The sequence below is a fragment of the Canis lupus genome, chromosome 27, assembly GCF_011100685.1.
Source record: "Canis lupus familiaris isolate Mischka breed German Shepherd chromosome 27, alternate assembly UU_Cfam_GSD_1.0, whole genome shotgun sequence".
Lineage (NCBI taxonomy): Eukaryota > Metazoa > Chordata > Mammalia > Carnivora > Canidae > Canis > Canis lupus.
The window spans coordinates 45,601,095-45,619,441 of NC_049248.1; the positions used below are offsets into that span (position 1 = coordinate 45,601,095).

Genomic DNA, 18,347 nt, shown 5'->3' on the forward strand with positions numbered 1-18,347 from the left:
GCTGCTCTTTTCTTTCAGAAAGGCATGTGTGACAACTGGCTGACATTCCAGGGACCAAATTAAGGAAGAGTGTCAGACCCAGATCTTCAAACCACCACTCAGGATCCATATTTGAAAAGCAACCATTTATTAGAACCAATACAAGAGTATGAAAAGAGGGAAAAGAGGAGGGTGGAAGAGGGGGAGAGAATGAGGTCTGCATCAATGTCAGTTGTGGAAACACATAAATTGCCTACTTTTAAACATTTACATTTAAAAGGCGAACATATATATATCACTTATCCTAAAAAAATAAAAAAATGAAAAGCCGACATGTTTGGCTGAACTAAAACCAAGAAACACAACCAAAACTCCCCCACAAACCAAAAGGTCCATAGAGAATTCAATTTCCCATTTTTCCACTTAGAAATCTGGCTACCAAGTGTGATGTGTTTTCCTACACAGGATGAGACAGTGTGGAGAGCCCAGCCTCTTGAGTCCTTCACGTCCCATCCTGTGGGACAGGGCGGCAGAGCTGCCGGGCCACGGGTGAGTCAACTCCTGGCTACCTGGCAGGAGGCAGACTGCTCTCTCCATCCCCCACAACTCCACAGGACCACCTGGCGCTGCCCGAGCTGGGTGAATAGAGCAAAGTCCACAAAGCACGGAGAACCGGAATGTGACCACAGCAAGGGGCCAGAACCTTGTGCTTTTCCATGGGTTACACGTCTAGGGCCAAGGAGAGGGAAAGGACAAAGAGCCCTGTTGGGAAGAGGAGCTGGCTAAGCCCACATCTGGGCAAATAGAAATCGTGTCCAAAGTTTTCCCAAACTGGAGGGAAAACAGGTCAAAGTCAGGTTCAGACTGTGGACACAGAAAAAGATGACAAATGAGTACAGTAAAGTCAGATGAAGCTTGAAGAGTGTTAAACATATCTCTAAAAAAATTTTTTTTTCCCAAGATGGCTCTTTTTTTGGTAGGGGACGGGGAAAGTGGTTATGTTTATTGAACCAGCTGGTTCCTGTAGGGAGGCAAGAGGGGGTGCGGTGACTCAGTTGGGGGGGGGCGCGCGATAAAAGCAAGGATATAAATTAAGCCCACTGTGTTCACTTTGCTCCCGAGACAGCTGGAGTCTGTCCCAATCCCTTGGGGAATGGGACCTTAATTCCCAACCTGCAGAGAGAAACAAGCAGTAGCATCCCTGCCTCATAGTTCCCTAATCCAATGCTCCTGGGTCTGAGACAGCCTCTCTTTGTGGATGCAAGACATAGAAAATACTAAGTGCCTTCCCCCCATAACATCCTACGTCTGGACTATTAAGACTCCAACATTCACAAAAACACTGTCAACATCTGAACTAGCAGCTTTGAGGAGGGGTGGGGGGCAGAGAACTTGCCGAGGTCACTAGTAGTTCCAACCTTGGGACAGCTCAGTGAGGACTGAAGCCTATGTCAGGCCTAGACTTTAGACTTCGGCTCAAGGCATCCTCCATCGAGGACCCTAAAGTGTTCTACCAACTTTGATTTGCAATGCCTCACAACACCCCTGTGAGGTAGGTCAGTATCATTAACCCCATTTGACAGATGGGGAACTGAGGCATTGAAAGGAGTGACTTGCCCAAGGTCAGCAATTATGAACCAGTTGAGGAGGTTGGCACACACAGTCAGCATCCACTCACATCTTGTTTCACTCCCTAGGGCACCTTACCTCTTAAGAGCGCATTTGCTTGCAAAAGGAAGTCAGCAGGTACACTTCACTCTGCAAACTAGATGAATTTAGCCAACCCACAACTATTAACAGAGGGCCTATTGTTTATCGGGCATAATGCAATGAACCTTGGAGACACAAACTGCTTCTGAAAGTCATGTGTTAGTGATGTTTTGCAAATAAAATTACATTTTAAGCATTAAGGGCATGATTCTTTTGTAAAGAAATACACACTTTCTCTTAAAGAGGTGAAAGTTCTATACTGAGTAACCCCTATCCCTAAATCCTAAAACCCAAGAAAAAGACCTCATTCGAACAAGAATGCAAGAACCCTATCCCCAGGGCCAGTCTCGGTGGTGTCCTGAGTCGCAAGGCCGGGGGAGGGGGCGCAGGCCTAGCAGCAGCAGTGACACCAATGGGAGGCACTCTCCCCAGGCTAAGCCAGGCCAGGTGGCAGGACGCAGCCCCCTCCTGCTGCCGCTCATCCCTCCCCTCAATGCCCACAAGGCAGCATCTTTCCAACCATTCTGCACCAGTCTAACTTCAGGAGTTGCCAGGATCCTCATGAATGGCTCTCGAGATTAAGGATATAAATGGTGACCCCTCGTTTTCCATTCAGAGAGGGGAATGAAGTGTTCTCTAGGACTAGCTGTAAGACTCTTGTAATATTCAATAATACCCTGACAGGAGCGTAACTCTTTGATGAAAGCTTGAAAGAAAGAAAACCTTCCCCCCTCTCTGGACTTACAACTGGATTCTGGTGGTAATCATTATGACCCTTATCCTAAAACTAGAGGAAAAAAACTAAAACCACAGTCAGCCCTAGTTTAGAATCAAATTCTAAAGCTACTAGAAACTGTAAAACACAGACTTTAAAAGTGCTGTGACATGACTGAACTCTATCTTCTTGGGTCTCCTTGAAGACTCTCCAGGCAGAATGCCCCTCTTTTCCCTCTGCACCCCCTTGCAATAGCCAGAGCAGCAGGACTCTCCATACATCAGAAGCTCAAAGAATGATCTACCAATACACACGGTATAATGTCCACCAGGGATGCTCTCATTCCAGGAAGGACCAACCATCACCAAGACCTAAATATTAACCTTTTTCCATTGATTGCTGATCACACTGGACAAGCCCAGGTGATGATAATGTTCAAGACATTAAAATGACAGTTTAGTCTGTTTGGAATTCCTCAAAAACTGTGATGAACTGGCCACCGGCACCTAGGATCAACTATGAGGGTCACACCTGCCAATGCCAAGGGACATCGCTCGCCCGCTCTCACACACACAAACAGAATGGCAAGATAAAAAGTTCACTGCATTCAATTTAGCCTAATTTCTTGATAATAGTTTCCTATTAGATTTTCCGATTAATACTGATGGCTCTTACCTAGGCTGTGATAATTAGGTTTTGATCTATTGTGACATTAATGATCACAATCAGTTGACTTGGAAATTGTCTTAATTAATGGCTCTTCCCTCCTCAGCTGCCTCCAGTGCAGGTTCTGTCCCCTGCCCTCACCACCTTGTTTTAACTCTTTCCTACTGATCCCAGAGACAAATAGCATTGGAGGACCACTTCCCGTAAGCCAAGATTTCTAACTATTTTAAAACAGTTCTCTGACGGAAGAACAATATGAGATGATGAGGATCAGGATGAGAAGAGAACATGCTGTCAAGGCATAGAAAAAAATTCCATGTTAGAAAACAATCAAAGTCAAGCATGATGTGAGAGTGGCAATGACAAGCCGAAGTAACTTCTAAAAAGACAAGATGAGGTAGTTTAAAATTCAAGAAATCCAGCGCAAGCACAAAGAAATTAGAATTATTTTTATGAAGCTATCCAAAGAACCTTCACATTTCAATTTTCCAGAACACTTACTCATTCCTGGGAATTCTGACTTCCGAAGTTAGTCAACTCTCAATGATCCAGACAGAGAAAAGTACCTTTTTCTTGTAGTTACACAGTTCAGAATTAAGACATTTCTTAGACCGTTTCTTACTTAGCAGGGCTAAGGCCTCACCCTAGACTTCCTTAGATTGATTAAATCTGCAACTCCAGGTATGTGCGCTTCCTAGAGAGGTTTCCACATAACTGACACGTCTCCTTAGAAATCACCATGCTGCAGTGTTGAATAAAACTACACTGCACACAGTAGACACTCATGTGTTAACAGGTGTGCCCGACGCCTTCTTTTTAGTAAACCGCTCGTCATTGAAAAGTATGTCCTTGTTTTAAACTTAAAGCCAACCTCACGATAATTCTTCCAAAAGTGATGAGAAACTGAAAAAGGTGTGAGCGACTCTGATAAAATGTCCGTGAGGAATAAACGTCACAGAACCCATAGTAATGTAACAACACAAAGGTGGGTCTGCAACATAGATAATACATTCCACAAGCAAGGATTAACTAGACCATAAGTACTTTGGCAAAGAGCCCAAAACAGGGATCAACACGAGGGGCTTCTCAATCCACACTCACCTGTTGTTTTCTCTCTCAGCAACAGCAAGGCTAACCAACCTTCAGCTATCCTTATTTTCTGGAATAAAACAAGCCCTCGTTGTAGTCCACCTATGGCCAGTTAGCTAAGTTCATCCAAGGTCACAGGTCTATCCCCCTATGAACCATCACCCACCTACTGTCCCCAAATCAAAAATGTGTACCTATTTGTAGCACTTATTACATTGCACTATTAACACTCAGTTCATCCCACAACAGTATGAAAGTTCTTTGAAATCAGAAGAGTGTATCTTCTTGAACCGTGTACCCCTAAGGCCAAAAAAAATGCTTGTGGAATAAAATGAGTGCTGCTGCACACTAGTATGGTTGGAACATGCACAGCTCAATATAAATCCACTACTATTAATTGGATGAGAACACTGAATTCTGAGCATATCATGTACCCCTGGGTGCAAGGCTGGTGACATCTGTTTTTGAAAATATAACTTTTATGATTAGTGATAAAGCCAGCATGAAACTAGAATACACTGGATCCAAACCATTCCTCTTTCCACCTTGCCACAGGTAGGCTTGCTTGGCAGTCTGATTACAAAGGTACAGACTTCCACACTATAACTTTTAATCCAAAAACCTAAACCAAAAGGATAGAAGTATGGATGCAAAATGAGCTTTTCCTTTGACCTCATTTGTGAGGAATAACTTCCACATTTCTAATCTAATGACTTAACCATGCTTGTGGTTCTCATGTCATTGGAAAGCAGTATTTTATTTTAGGTCCTCAAACTCAAATCCTGAGGGCAAAGACAACTGCTCCCCAGCCCAGACACAAGATAGATCCCTCTGACCCCTTACTGTACCTTAGGTGAGCTGGACCAAACACAGATCCAACAAAATCACAAGATGAAAATCCCAAGCACCTTCCCAAAAGCCCTAGGCTCTGACCTGAACAGAAGGATAATGGACTGCAGGACAGCTACAGAACAGGAACAAAGAGAGTTAAGAAGAACCTAACTGCCCTAGCTACGGAAACAGGACTAACCTTTCATCAACAACAAAAAGCAGTACACGGCCATGGCTGGGGGACAGCCAAGGACCGCCTAGATTCATATTAAGGAACACCAGAGGCCCAAGCGCTTCCTTGAACAGACCAAAACCGGACTGTGGGAGGAAAAATGATATGGCTCTCTCCAGGTTAAAAACAGGTGCTTCCATCAAGGCTGATGTTCCTAACAGCTAATCCTAACATGAGGGCTTTGGCCCAGTGCAGAGCTCAGAAAAGCAGCTACACTGACCTTGGTCAACTTTGCCGGGCAGGGCTCTGTTACCTACTGTTACCTACGGTGGAAAGTGAGATCCTTGAATGGGGATTACTAAAAGAAATTCAGCATTAGAAAGATGTTTTGAAAGAAGACTAAGTAAAAACAGGGAAAAAAGCATGCTTGAGCACCGGAGACCTAGATGTTTAGGAGTGCTTATTTAGCCCAGGGCTACTAACTCTTCTGAGGAGAAAGCCCCATGAAAATAGGTTTCCTTCTGAGGCTGCAATTCTGCAAGGGCCAGGATAGCTACTCAGCACTAACAAATGCCAGAGGCACAGGCCAGTATGTGGTTTCCTTTTGCTGAGGGCTCAAGTCAGAATTCTGGCCTCTGGCTCCCTACATTCCTATAGAATGTAGGAATTCCTATAGAATGTGGGTAGGCAGGGAGAAAACAACAATTGTTCTGGCAGCATTCAGTACAAGACCATGATTCAATACTGTGAACAGAAAAGATGGAGTGAAGAGTAAGGTATTAAACAGCTGATGAGTAGTAGATGGTAATTCCTTTGTTAAAAATCAGATTTTGATAAATGTCTTATATATCACCTATAACCATGGCAACCACGTGCCCCAGGTTTCTCAGAACCAATCTCAGCATAAACTAATTCTTTTGTGTTCTTTGTCCACATGTTGATTTTGGTCTGAAAAATAGTCTCACTGTAGTTTATAGGCCCACTGCTCCTGGGAGACACACACCGGCTCCATGGATAAGCTGTCATTTTCTCCACCTGCAAATCAACAGGCCCAGATCCCCTCCTCAGGGGCTCTGGCCTACTTCTGACTTATTCTTGTCTACCCTAATTATATCCTTGGCTACTTGTATGACAAATCCGTTTCCTGACCATCCTTTCTTTCTTTCAGATGCCCATCAGATTAAGTACTAATCAACTGTCAATTATCTAGGCCTTGAATTCTTCCAGAGTAAAGAAAGAGATAAAAACTCCTACCCACTTGAGGTATGGGTTAGGAGTTCTCACCCAATCACATTACCATTCAGAAGGATTTTCCTGGATGACTTAAACCAAAAGCTTCATTGTTCCAGTCTGTCATGTCACTGCAGCAACAGCTGTCTTCTCAACTGTGCAGTATAATTTTTGACATAATTTATACAAGCACACAGAATTCAATCAGCAGCTGAGCAGGAAAGCAATGGTAACAAATGCTATGAATGGGTATATGATTTGCATATTATTCAGCTCATCTGTGGACTGGAGCAATCTATCCATTCTCCTGATTACTCTGAATAATCTAGAAATAGTTGAATGCTCCTGGCCAGACAGCTATATGTTTTAAAAATCAAAAGCACAACAAAAACCACCTAAGTGGCTAGTGAACTCTAGAGTTAAGGCTATTTCAAGCATTTATTCTTAATTCCTCAGCTTTGGACCGGGACACAGAGGCTCATGACCCTGCTATTTCCTTACTTTTTAGTCTTGATTCTCTAGCACCCCCTCAACTAAAAGGAAATGGCTAAAGAGAAGTAGGGCATTTCTTGGGGTCACGGATGGAAACAGAAGATCAGATAATGATCTCTCAATACAATGGCAAAGCAGGAGAAAGCCAAAGGGAAATATTCTGAATAGGGACAAAAGGTTGTGTCAACATGCTAATGCCAGGGCCTGTCTCTCTGAGGTGATAGTCTTCCACAAAAATGTATTTTGAAAAATAAAATACAACTGTGAGTTTGAGGGTGGAAAAAGGGAAGAGCAATAATACTTTGGAGACTCTTGGTGGCAAATCCAGGCGTCAACAAAGCAGAAAATTTATGACTATAAATGCTATGAATACTTAAAATTGATACTGTGGCCAAGGGCTCCCCTCCAAGAATTCCCCACTGAAAATAATGGCATGGAGGGGAAACTTGGGTCCACTGAGAAGTGAGGGTCAGGTCTGAAGCCTCTTTGGTACCAGGAATGCTTTGGGAGGCCACAAAAGCTGGCAGGGCAGGAGGGTGCCTAGCACCTTGGCACAAGCAAGCACCAGGCAGTCACTCACACCTACATAAATATAGAGTCCAAATGTGAGGGATGGAAAGAAAAAATTCATATATACCATATGTGATCATAAAGACAACTGTATCCTACCCCATCATCCTCATGTACAAATAGCTAAAAAATCTCCGCAGTTCATAATCTTGTCATTTTATGACAGACTATACCACCTTGCAGAAGCAGAATCAGGGATTGCTAACAAACAAGGCCAAAAGTCCTGGGGCTAAGAGCGCCTTAACAAATATGAGTGTAAAATTTCAAGTCCTCCAAGGGATGGAGCTATTCTGGGAGGATGAGTGGGGATAAACAACAGAGGGTGGCCCAGAGGACCACACCAGGAACCCTGTATTCTACTGGGTAGAGCTGAATGAGGTTGGGAAAGCCCCAACAGGTAGGCAGTTGCTATTGGCTTTTTTAAAAGATGGGAACATCTTTTCCATCCCAACATCTCAAAACAAAAGCTAACTGGTCATCAACATGTTCTAAGAACCAAAGCAAGAAACCAAAATTCATCATCATTACAACAAAATCCCCCAATCTAAAAAGGAACCAACCCTGAAAAGATCAAGACTCTAAGGTGATTAAAAAGTTAAAACTCATCTTGAGGTCACAAGGGAGCAGAAGGAAGAGATCAGGGCAAAGGAAAAAAGTGTGGGAATTACACACAGTATGTAAATGCCTGGTCTTCACAGAGAGACACTTATCATGAATCAGACCATCAGTTATGTTACAAGAGAACCAATACCAACATTTCTCCTGTGGAGCACAGTGATAAGCACATTTTTTATGGATATGTTTAGGATAGAAGGGGGTGGGCAGAAGGAAGAGGAGGCAGGGAGGTGAATGTATTATATACAAAGAGAAATGACAGAGACCACCCCCTCCTTTAGCTCTTTGCTGTTTCTTTCTCTTTGTTTTCCGCATCCTCAGGATATGCATGCCATGTCAGTCTCTCTTCATAAAATGCTATCACAATCTGTGGACATTTTACATTAGCTTCTTTTGCAAGAACCAGGTCTGCTTCATCTGTGTCTTTCCTGGAGAGAGAAAATATGAGACTTAGAAGGAGAGGAAGTAAGAGCGAGAGAGAATCTATCTAAACCAAGGCTTAGGGGATCCCTGGGTGGCTGAGCGGTTTAGCACCTGCCTTCGGCCCAGGGCGTGATCCTGGAGGCAGGGGATTGAGTCCCACATCAGGCTCCCTGCGTGGAGCCTGCTTCTCCCTCTGCCTGTGTCTCTGCCTCTCCTTCTGTGTGTCTTTCATGAATAAATAAAATATTAAAAATAAATACACCAAGGTTTATATTATATGGATTTAACCAACTTGATTTCCTCTCCATCTCGATTTCAAGGTGAGGACAACCCTAACAGCTCCGTACTTTCAAGGAGAAATTCAAGTAAATAAATTATCAGTGAGTATCATTTAACTGCTGCTACATCAGACAGAAGCGGAAGTCTTCAGCTAGAACTTAGATGGAAAACATAGCAGGCTTAATCAAAAGGCTGAAAATGAAGTTATATAAATTTTGCTCCTATAATTTTGATTTATATGTATTGAGTGAACATGATCAAATCTACATTCAGTCCTATTGATTATGCACAGAATGATCAATACAGTTTCTGGATCATCTCAGTGAAAGGGTTAACCTTTCTCATCTTGTGGCCTTTTAAACACTCACTATCCTTTTGGTGAGAACTATGGACTAGAATAGTAAGAAAACAGAAATTTAAGTCTGCAATAGTACTTATATAAGGAACAATAAGAGAATGTAAAATCCAGTCACTAAAATGAAATGTAGGAATTAGCTGCAAATTTCAATTGTCCAAGTTACAAGAGCTCTACCAACGTGTATAAATAAAATTCTAGCCCTGGGTGGCTCAGTGGTTTAGCGCCTGCCTTCAGTCCAGGGAGTGATCCCAGAGTCCTGGGATCGAGTCCCACATCGGGCTCCCTGCATGGAGCCTGCTTCTCCCTCTGCCTGCGTCTCTGCCTCTCCCTGTGTCTCTTGTGAATAAATAAAACATACATACATACATACATAAATAAAAATCTAGCAAGTCCCTTAACCAGCATTCCAAATGGAGAAAGTATTATGGGTGAGGAAAGGAGGGGAAAACACACAGCTCAGAGCAGACACTCAAATTTGGACTGTGGTGGAAAAAAAAGCTAGTTAATGTATGATTATAAATCATATGCAACACATATGGCTGAGTGGGGGAAAATAGTCAATACAGTTCCTTACTTCTGACAGAGTATAATGATTCTTCAAATCTAGGCTTCTGGGTAATTTACCAGCAAAATTTCGATCAGATAAAATATTAAACCTTTTGATTCTACAACTTCAAGGTAAATAAGCTTCCTCAGTGGCAATGCAGCATGAAGCCTCTCTTTAGAAACCAAACTTAAATCACAAGCCCAGAACACTGGAAACAGAGAGGTAGTGAGGGCCACACCATAAATCACCCTGTCTTTACGAAACCAAATTGAGGGGAAGTAACTACACTTTCCTCTAAGAGACACTCCCTCCACCGGATGAAATAACTTACGCTTATTTACGCTTTGGCTAGTATTAGTAAATGCTCTCTGTTGAGATGATTTTTCGCTTTTAGACATTATTCAGTTGTTTTGATCCTTAGTGATGCCAGAAAGCCTCACTCAACTCCTATCTCATGGCCACAGGCTCATGGTCTAACGGTAAATGATTCAGAACTGTGTAAATAAATGGTTAGGTCATGTCTATACGTTTCCTACCTCAAAGCTACCTTAGGTATTTGGGCTAAAATAATTTGGCTTAATACCAAGGCTTGAGAATGTCTTAAATCCACTCCCAACCATAATTTCCATTAATACTAATGGGTGATATAAACCAAAGATTCTTGACAATCAAAATTCTTAGTCGGGATATACTCTGCCTTCCTTCCCTATCTTCTATACAAATTCAAGCCACTGGCAAAGAAACACAACTATACAGTGAAGCCCAATCTCTCTCACCATTTCATTAGGAACATTAAATCACCACAGGAATCTGTCGCCCCAATGATCTTTTCTGGTTCCAGTCCTCTCTCAAAGCCCCGAGCGATATCATTGCTCTGCTATAAATAGAAGATAAAGAAAAGGTTACAGTCTGGAGAAGAGTTAAAAAAAAAAAAGTTTCACAGCTCAACAAAGCCCAACCTAAGTTCATTTTTGTCACAAATTCAAAGAATTCTTAGAACTTAAGAAATACAATACTGGGCCAGCCAGTGACAATGACGCCAAGAAGTATTTTTGTTAGATGCAGTTGTCCTTCTACTACACTTTCACAGGATTACAAGCAGCCCCTAAAACTCTTTCATATCCCTTAAGATATTCTGGAGGCATCACCTAGGAACTCATCTAACCTTCTAATCTAATCTCCTTGATATTATGAATTGACTACTTCTCAATTGTTGCTTCCGAGATGATAAACAAGTCCATGCTTACCCGAACTAAACCCTTTTTCATTTTATAAACTCAAACGTACCGCTTCTCCATCTTAATTTTTTTAGACATTTAGTCTACCTTAACACTGACCAGTATTTTTAATATTTTTCACAGTCGTTTATATTTATGAAAGAACAGAGATAAGAATGATTCAAGGCAGTACCATAAAATAGCAAATCTCTTTCAGAGCTCACATACTGCACAATACCCACACACTTGGAGAAGAGGCCCTGGTCTGTGCCTAACCCCTCCTGATATGCATGAGCTGTTAGCACTAGAAAACAGAACTGGAGAGTGATTTAAAACAAACCAGTAATTTTCTAGATTATTCAAACTTGGTCAAAATGCAATCATGCAATCAAGACAAGGAGCACAGAGTCCTATTCAGGTGTGATGGCACTGATGAGAGCAAAACAGTGAAATTTTAGACAAACCAGGTAATTTTAAAAACCTTATTATGGAAGATAATGCAAGCTTATCTAGTGGTAACATAAAAAAGATTTAAAAAGACTGCCCAAATGAACTAGATCTCTGATGTCCGATTTTCATAATAAAATCTCTTTGATCTGACATTTACTCTGCCCTTTTTTTTTGAGAGAGAGAGATACAAAGTATTCAGGATCCAGGTGGTCCCCAAAGATACCAGAACCAACACTGGGAAGGAAATTCCATGCACGGATCAGGGGAGATACTGACTTAAAAACACTGCCTCTTTTGGGGGCGCTTAAGGGGAGGAGGTTCCCAGATGTGCACACAGCTGCTCACAGCTGGAATGCTGGCACACAAACTGAGTTGTAAATCATAGCTGGCGGCTGAAAACAGTTTGCCACATAGAGAGGGAAGGGAAGAAAAATGTTCAAGCTGCTGAAAAGGAGCCGAGGCGAGGAAAATGCTAAAATCATCACACAGGCAGTAATCTTAAATCAGGCATAATGCCGACTAACAAATTTCTTCTGCAGTGGTCTAAAGAAAGAAACGCAATCCCCTCCTGTACCTTTAAAACATACAATCACCTATCTTCCTGGCTGCCTACCTGACAGCCGCCAGCACTGCTGAGAATGCTGTCAGGGACCCTAGATGAACATTACAAGGGACGTGTGGGGGTTGTTTTCAAGGTCAGCAGCATCAGAACCTGGCCCAGGAAAGAAACTCTCTATGCCGGCCAGTAGGTCTAAGCCAGACTGCTCCTTTTTGAAAGGAGAGAAACCCTAGGTTGAGGAAATACACAACGTATGTCACAAATGGCTAGTCCCAAGTCTTCTGCTGTGCTGTTTTTTGGTCTCTTTACTTAGCTAGAAAATGAATCAAACAACAAAAGCCAGAATACAAAGGACTAATAAAAAAGAAAGAGCAAACCAGGTCTTAGCTCCTTAGAGAAGAGAAGGCATTCTCAAATTCCTTATCAGTACAGTATATCATAATGATATACATACCTCACCAAAACAAAGTAGTTTTAAAAATATGGTTGCAAAAAATAAAATTAACCAGGGAAGCAAATAAAGAGATAGACACAAACCTAGAGTGCACTTTCACTTTTAGCCTCCAATCTTTCACTCTTATTTCAATTCTTTTTGGAAAGCTGATCTCCCATTTTCTCTATCACTTGTGTAAGTCTTTTAAAATACTGATGTCTAGGGTCCAACCCAGAGAAGTCTGAATTTAACTAGTCTGAGGTGTATCTTGGGTACTTGGTCTTTTTTTTTTTTTTTTTTTTTTAAGCCCCTCACCCACCCCTAGCGATTCTAATGTACAGCTAGGGCTGAGAACTAATGTTCTAGAAAGATGGGTATCAAGTAGAATGAAGATAAATAGAGATGCTTATGGTAGGGACACTAGAAAATTCTGAAGTGGACTTATGCTTTTATTTTATTAAATGTTAAGGGTATGATACATCCTTCATCACAAAAGGCTTCATAACCTTGAAATAAATGAAAGGATTGGAAGCTGGGGGGGTGGGTAATATGTGTGTCTGTGTGTGTGTACAGATGGAAAATATACACATGAAAAAAAGAGAAGCAGGAACAGGGCTTATGCTAGTGATTGAGAGCTAAAGATCAGAAGAATTAAAGTAACTAAATCAAACCAAACTTTCATAAACACACGTTTTAAACTTAACAATAGGGATGCCTGGGTGGCTTAGCAGTTGAGCATCTGCCTTCAGCTCAGGGCATGATCCTGGGTCTAGGGATCAAGTCCCACATCAGGTTCCCCGTAGGGAGCCTGCTTCTCCCTCTGCCTATGTCTCTGCCTCTCTTTCTGCCTCTCATGAATAAATAAATAAAATCTTAAAAAAAATAAACTGAACTAAAAAAAAAAAAGATGAAAATTATTTGGAGTATGTAGAAATAATAGACTCAAAAGAGAATATACATGCCACTGAACTGTACACCTTAAAATGGTTAATTGCGTCTAGGCGCAGTCAGTTGAGCATCTTGGTTTCAGCTCAGGTTGTGATCTCAGGGTCTTGAGATCAAGCCCCAGGTCAGGCTCCCTGTTCAGCGGAGTCTGCTTGTGATTCTCTCCCTTCTCCCTCTGCCCTTCTCCAACAATGTATGCATACGTGCTCATTCTCTCTCAAATAAATCCTTAATAATAAAATGAAATGGTTTATTGCATGCTATGTGAATTTCACTTCAATTTAAAAAAGAATTTTAAAGTTTAAAAATAAGTGCTATCTTTGAAACAAAAAAATTAGAAAAAAAATTAGTAAATATTTTATTTTTTACTTTTATTTAAAAAAGATTGTATTTATTTATTCATGAGACACAGAGAGAGAGAGGCAGAGACACAGGCAGAGGGAGAAGCAGGCTCCCTGCAGAGAGCCCAATGTGGGACTCGATCCCAGGATTCCAGGATCATGCCCTGGACCAAAAGCAGACGCTCAACCGCTGAGCCACCCAGGCGTCCCATTAGTAAACACTTTAAAGCCCCTTTTCTACACTTAAAAACTTCACCAAGTCCCTCCCTCACTAAGATAACTTTGCCTATTTATTATGGAGAAGACAGGAAGTGGTTACCTGTTTTACAGGGATTTAATTTTGCCACTCTACTACAATTCAGTGGAATATACAGTATGTTTCTCAATCAGCCAGGAGAGGGAGCTGCAGTTAATCAACGTACCTCCTTGGAAGCTCTTTTGTTCAACAATTTACCTTGCAAGCCACCCTTAGAACAGAAACCACCAAGATATTGCTTAGGAGGTTGGGGAGGTGGGGAAGAGGCAAAACAAATGTTTGTGGGAAAAAGGGGAAAAGAAGCTTACCTCTCTCTTTTTTTTGGATTTGATATCATCAGCATTGTTCGAGAAATTGGATTTCCTCTTGTTACTTTCTGATTTCTCCCTGGGTTTGTTATTTTCACCCTCCTTCATCTTCTTATACTTTTTCATAAACTCAGAAATTAGCTCAGGACAATCCAAATTTTTCTCGGGTTCCCAAGTATTGTGCTCCCTGGGCACAAAGAATGGGGGGGGGGGGGAGGAAAAGAATGAGGGGGGAAAAATCCAGTGCTTTCTTTCAAAGAAGACAAGTAGGCAAAAAGAAATAAGCCTTACACTTAAGAGAGAACAAATTTGATCTTAGGAATCTATCTAAGAGAAATGAAAAAAATACATATCCACAAAGAAACTTGCACACAAGTACTTATAGCAGCATTTTAATAGCTAAAGACAGAAAACAATTCAAATGCCCATCAACTTGTGAATGGATGAATAAATGTGGTGTATCTATACAGGAGAATACTATTCAGCAAAAAAGGGAGCACAATACTAATTAATACATGTCACAACATGAAAGAATCTCAAAAATAACATGCTAAAAACCAGATGCAAAAGACCATATATTGTCTGATTCCATTTATATGAAATGTAAGAAAGACACATTTAGAGAAAAAAGCAGACCAGTGGTTTGTTGGGTTTGGGATTAAATACAGATGAGCTCAAGAGAATCTGGGGAAATTATGGAAATATTCTAAAACTGGAATGTGGATTATAATGGTTGACAACTCTATGAATTTACTAAAATTCACTGAATGAATTTACTAAAATTCAACAAATGAATTTTATGGTATGTAAATTACACCTCAATCAAGTTTTCTGAAACTCAAAATAGGAATTCTGCTTTATAAAATAATGTGATTTCATACATATAATCATCTATGCAAATCCTGAGGAGAGAATACATAATAAATTGTGCACTCCCAGTTTTCACTATCTTAAGCATGTTACTTATATTTTGAAAAAATGTCAATAAATTTTTGGAGGATTGGAAGTAATTATTAAGAAAAAAGGTAGTTGTAAGGGCTTAAATCATTAGAATATAGGCAAAATGTTAAAAAGACGACCCAGAAGTGGGGCTTCAATGCTGTGGATTCAAGTCTACTGTTACTAGTCAAAATATGTTTTCATATTAATTAAAAAAACCCAGGCTGAATAAACGAGTCTAATTAAGCTTGGATCAAGGGAGTCCTATTATGAGGAAAACAGTTATTATTCACAAAGTTGTTGTCTATTCCTGGCACGGGGTTTGGAAAACCAAACCACCAACTACATCATAAACTTATGCAACCAAAGCATGAAATGTACCTACATGGGAAAAATCAGACCAGGGATGCTCTTCAGTCCTAGCCAGTGGCAAAAGTTCTTTTGGTTATTTGGTAATGGACTAATTTATATTAAAGTACATCTGAAAATATGTCATAGAAATGGTTTCTACAATCCTTTCATAGACTTGAGAAAAAATTATTTCATGTATGCACTATCCATTTTAAAAATTTTGTTTTTTAAACAAGGTATCTTTAGATGGGCATGGTTTGAACACACACCATAATAACTTGACTCAAATAAAAAGTAGAATGGAAAAATCTGATATTTACTCTAGATTTAAAACTTTCTGCAAAAAGAGCTTGAGAATGAGACAAAATTTATACTGAAATAATCTGAGCTAAAACTAGAAAACGCTTGCCTTCATAGCTCTTCTTTCAGCAAAAGACAAAAAAAAAAAAAAAAAAAAAACCCACCTCATACAGTAACTTTCCCCCAAATCCATAAACCATATAGTTTACTATCCCAGAAGAAATTAAGACACCAAAAGCAAGAGGCTTGCCAACGCTGTAAAACACAAGCAAGCAAGCAGCAAGCAGACATTGGGAGGGCGGGGTCTCAAATGATAAGGAAAGCCAGTACTATAATGGGATTATCTCTTTTCCTACCATATTGGTATGGCTGCTTTTACATCAATCCATTTTTACCCAAAAGATAGCATGGTATAATTTTAAAAGAGCCTGGGAATTAGGGCCAAAGTAATCTGATACTAGATCCTTGTGCCAGCACTTACCAGTTATGCTATCTTCAGCAAATAGCTTTGTTAAACCTCCTCATCTGTACATTCAAAATACCTCTAAAGGCTGTTATGAGAATTAAAGAGAATACATGAGGTAGAAGAATCTGATCACTGCCTAGCAATCAGCAGGTACTTAGTTACAGACAATGCTAATGGGGCAAAATTTGTTCCAGTCTGTAATGAATTCCCGGGCATTTCCGAGAAAGTAAGGACAAGTGCTTTTAATTCATCTGCCCCAAACTTTCTTTCCCTCTTTAATCAATGTAAGTTACCAGTTACTGTAACTCAAATACAGATATAGTCCTAAGTACCTTCAAAATGACCAACAACTTCCAATGGTAATTCAATGGGCCCAATAAACATCCTTAAAACCTTTTGGTGTTATTTTAAATTCTTATTTCTAGGTCTCTCAAACTCGTAATTTCTCATCTCTAAAGAATGCCGTGATACGATTCCTCTTTGGAATATAAAGGGCATATTCTGATTGCTGTGCTACCCATATTTAGCACTGTGTGCTAGAGATGCTAAGCATCCTATAGTGCATGGACTATCCCATCTAAAATGTCAAAAGTGCTCCAAATGAGAAATGTTGATTTCCGTAATGAAAGAACTTTATGTTCCAAAGGCTCCTGATTCAGACCTTTGTCCAAAGGTACTATCAACACTTGAACCTTTTACTACATTTAATAAGTCCTATACTTTAAAGCTGTGATATTCAATATGTTAACATATTGTGTGGCTTCTGAACACTTGAAATGTGACTACTATGAACTGAGATGTGCTATAAAATGTAAAATATACATGAGATTTTTAAGATATTAAAAAAAGTAAGATATCTTAATTTTATATTGGTTAATGTTAAAACAGCACTTTGATATACTGTGTTAGATAAATTAAAATTAATTTCACTTTTCTTTAATGTGGCCAACAAAAATGTAGAATTATAGACATGCTTTGCATTATATTTCTATTGCAGAGCCACTCCAAGAAGCCTACAACAGTTTCTACCACTGCACTAGGATTCTAGAAAATCCATTCTTTGTTATCAGGCATCCTGGGAAGATAATTAATCAGAAATTGAGGCAAAATGTCTAATGATTACACAGATTTCACCTTTCAAATTACCTCTTCTGTGCTTCAATGTGTCTAGTTCTATTTACTCCAAGGAAAAAGAATAATCACCTCTAGCACTTCAGCATAAAGCCAGTTACTTCCTAAGAGACATTCTAGTCAATACTCAGTATCATTCTTAAAGCTGACTTTTAAAAAAAGGGTTTCTGAGGTTTTCAAATACAAAAACAAAAAGCTAGAATATCTTAGTGTTGATTGCAGAAACTAGGTGGTGTGTATCTCAGTGTTTACTCAATTTCTTTTGTCTCGGCTGTAGATTTGAACTTAAAAAAATAAATACTAGGGGGAAAAAATGTGGCCTCAGATTTAAGTTTCTCATTAAGATGAGTCCTTCATCCTAGGTCACTTGTAAGATCCAAAGATCATTTTAGAGAGGTATAGGCTATGGAATAAACAACTTCTGCTTAAATGTATACAATTTTAGCTTAGTTATATGCAAAAGAATATTAACAGTAAAAGTTTATGCTTTTAAAGATTTTGTTTTTAAGTAATCTCCACCCAATGTGGGTCTCCAACTCACAACCCGGACATCAAGAGTCACATGCTATACTGACTGAGCCAGCCAGGTGCTCCAGTAACAGTTTATACTTAACATTAAGCTTACCTGTCAGGCTCTACATATACCCAACATCCCTATGACAAGTACCATTTCCTATTCCTGTTTTTTTGAGGAGGAAAAAGATTAAGGAACTAAACCAAAGTCACCCAGCTCACAAGTGGTGGAACAAAATCTGGACCTAGGCAATCTGGCTCCATGTCTATGCACCTAGCCAATTCATTATACTCTCTCTCAAAAGCGTTATCATTAAAACACCAGCTCCAAGGGAGAGGAGACTCTTTAATTTATTGCTACGTCTTCAAACTCTCAGGAGGAGTGCAAGTGAGGAGGGAAAAAGACAAAGACGGCAGTGGCTCATGGGGAAGGAAAAAAGGTGTCCACCTCTACAGAGTCCT

General features: G+C 40.2%; 1 protein-coding gene and 1 long non-coding RNA gene across 8 annotated transcripts in view; one reads left to right on the plus strand and one right to left on the minus strand.

Annotated features, from left to right (window-relative positions):
- Window positions 1–106: 106 nt before the first annotated feature.
- The window catches only part of CBX5 (chromobox 5), a 37,548-nt gene continuing 19,307 nt past the window's right edge, over window positions 107–18,347 (minus strand). For 4 of the 5 annotated variants that reach the window (XM_038577844.1, XM_038577843.1, XM_038577845.1 and 1 more), the window contains 3 exons: window positions 14,186–14,372; window positions 10,453–10,553; window positions 107–8,497 (listed from right to left, as the gene is read on the minus strand). In XM_038577844.1, coding sequence (XP_038433772.1) covers window positions 8,347–8,497; window positions 10,453–10,553; window positions 14,186–14,372 — 439 coding nt within the window. In that variant the 3' untranslated portion in view covers window positions 107–8,346. The remainder of the gene's footprint in view (window positions 8,498–10,452; window positions 10,554–14,185; window positions 14,373–18,347) is intronic. The other variant, XM_038577847.1, reaches the window with a different exon arrangement.
- LOC119866354 lies at window positions 5,821–17,684 on the plus strand. 3 transcript variants are annotated; one of them, XR_005380195.1, is made up of 4 exons: window positions 5,821–5,938; window positions 6,133–6,425; window positions 8,813–8,872; window positions 17,239–17,684. It is a non-coding gene; the product is annotated as an uncharacterized LOC119866354 (long non-coding RNA). The 3 variants fall into 3 exon arrangements; XR_005380197.1 differs by having other exon boundaries at window positions 5,830–5,966; XR_005380196.1 differs by having other exon boundaries at window positions 5,830–5,938; window positions 6,331–6,425.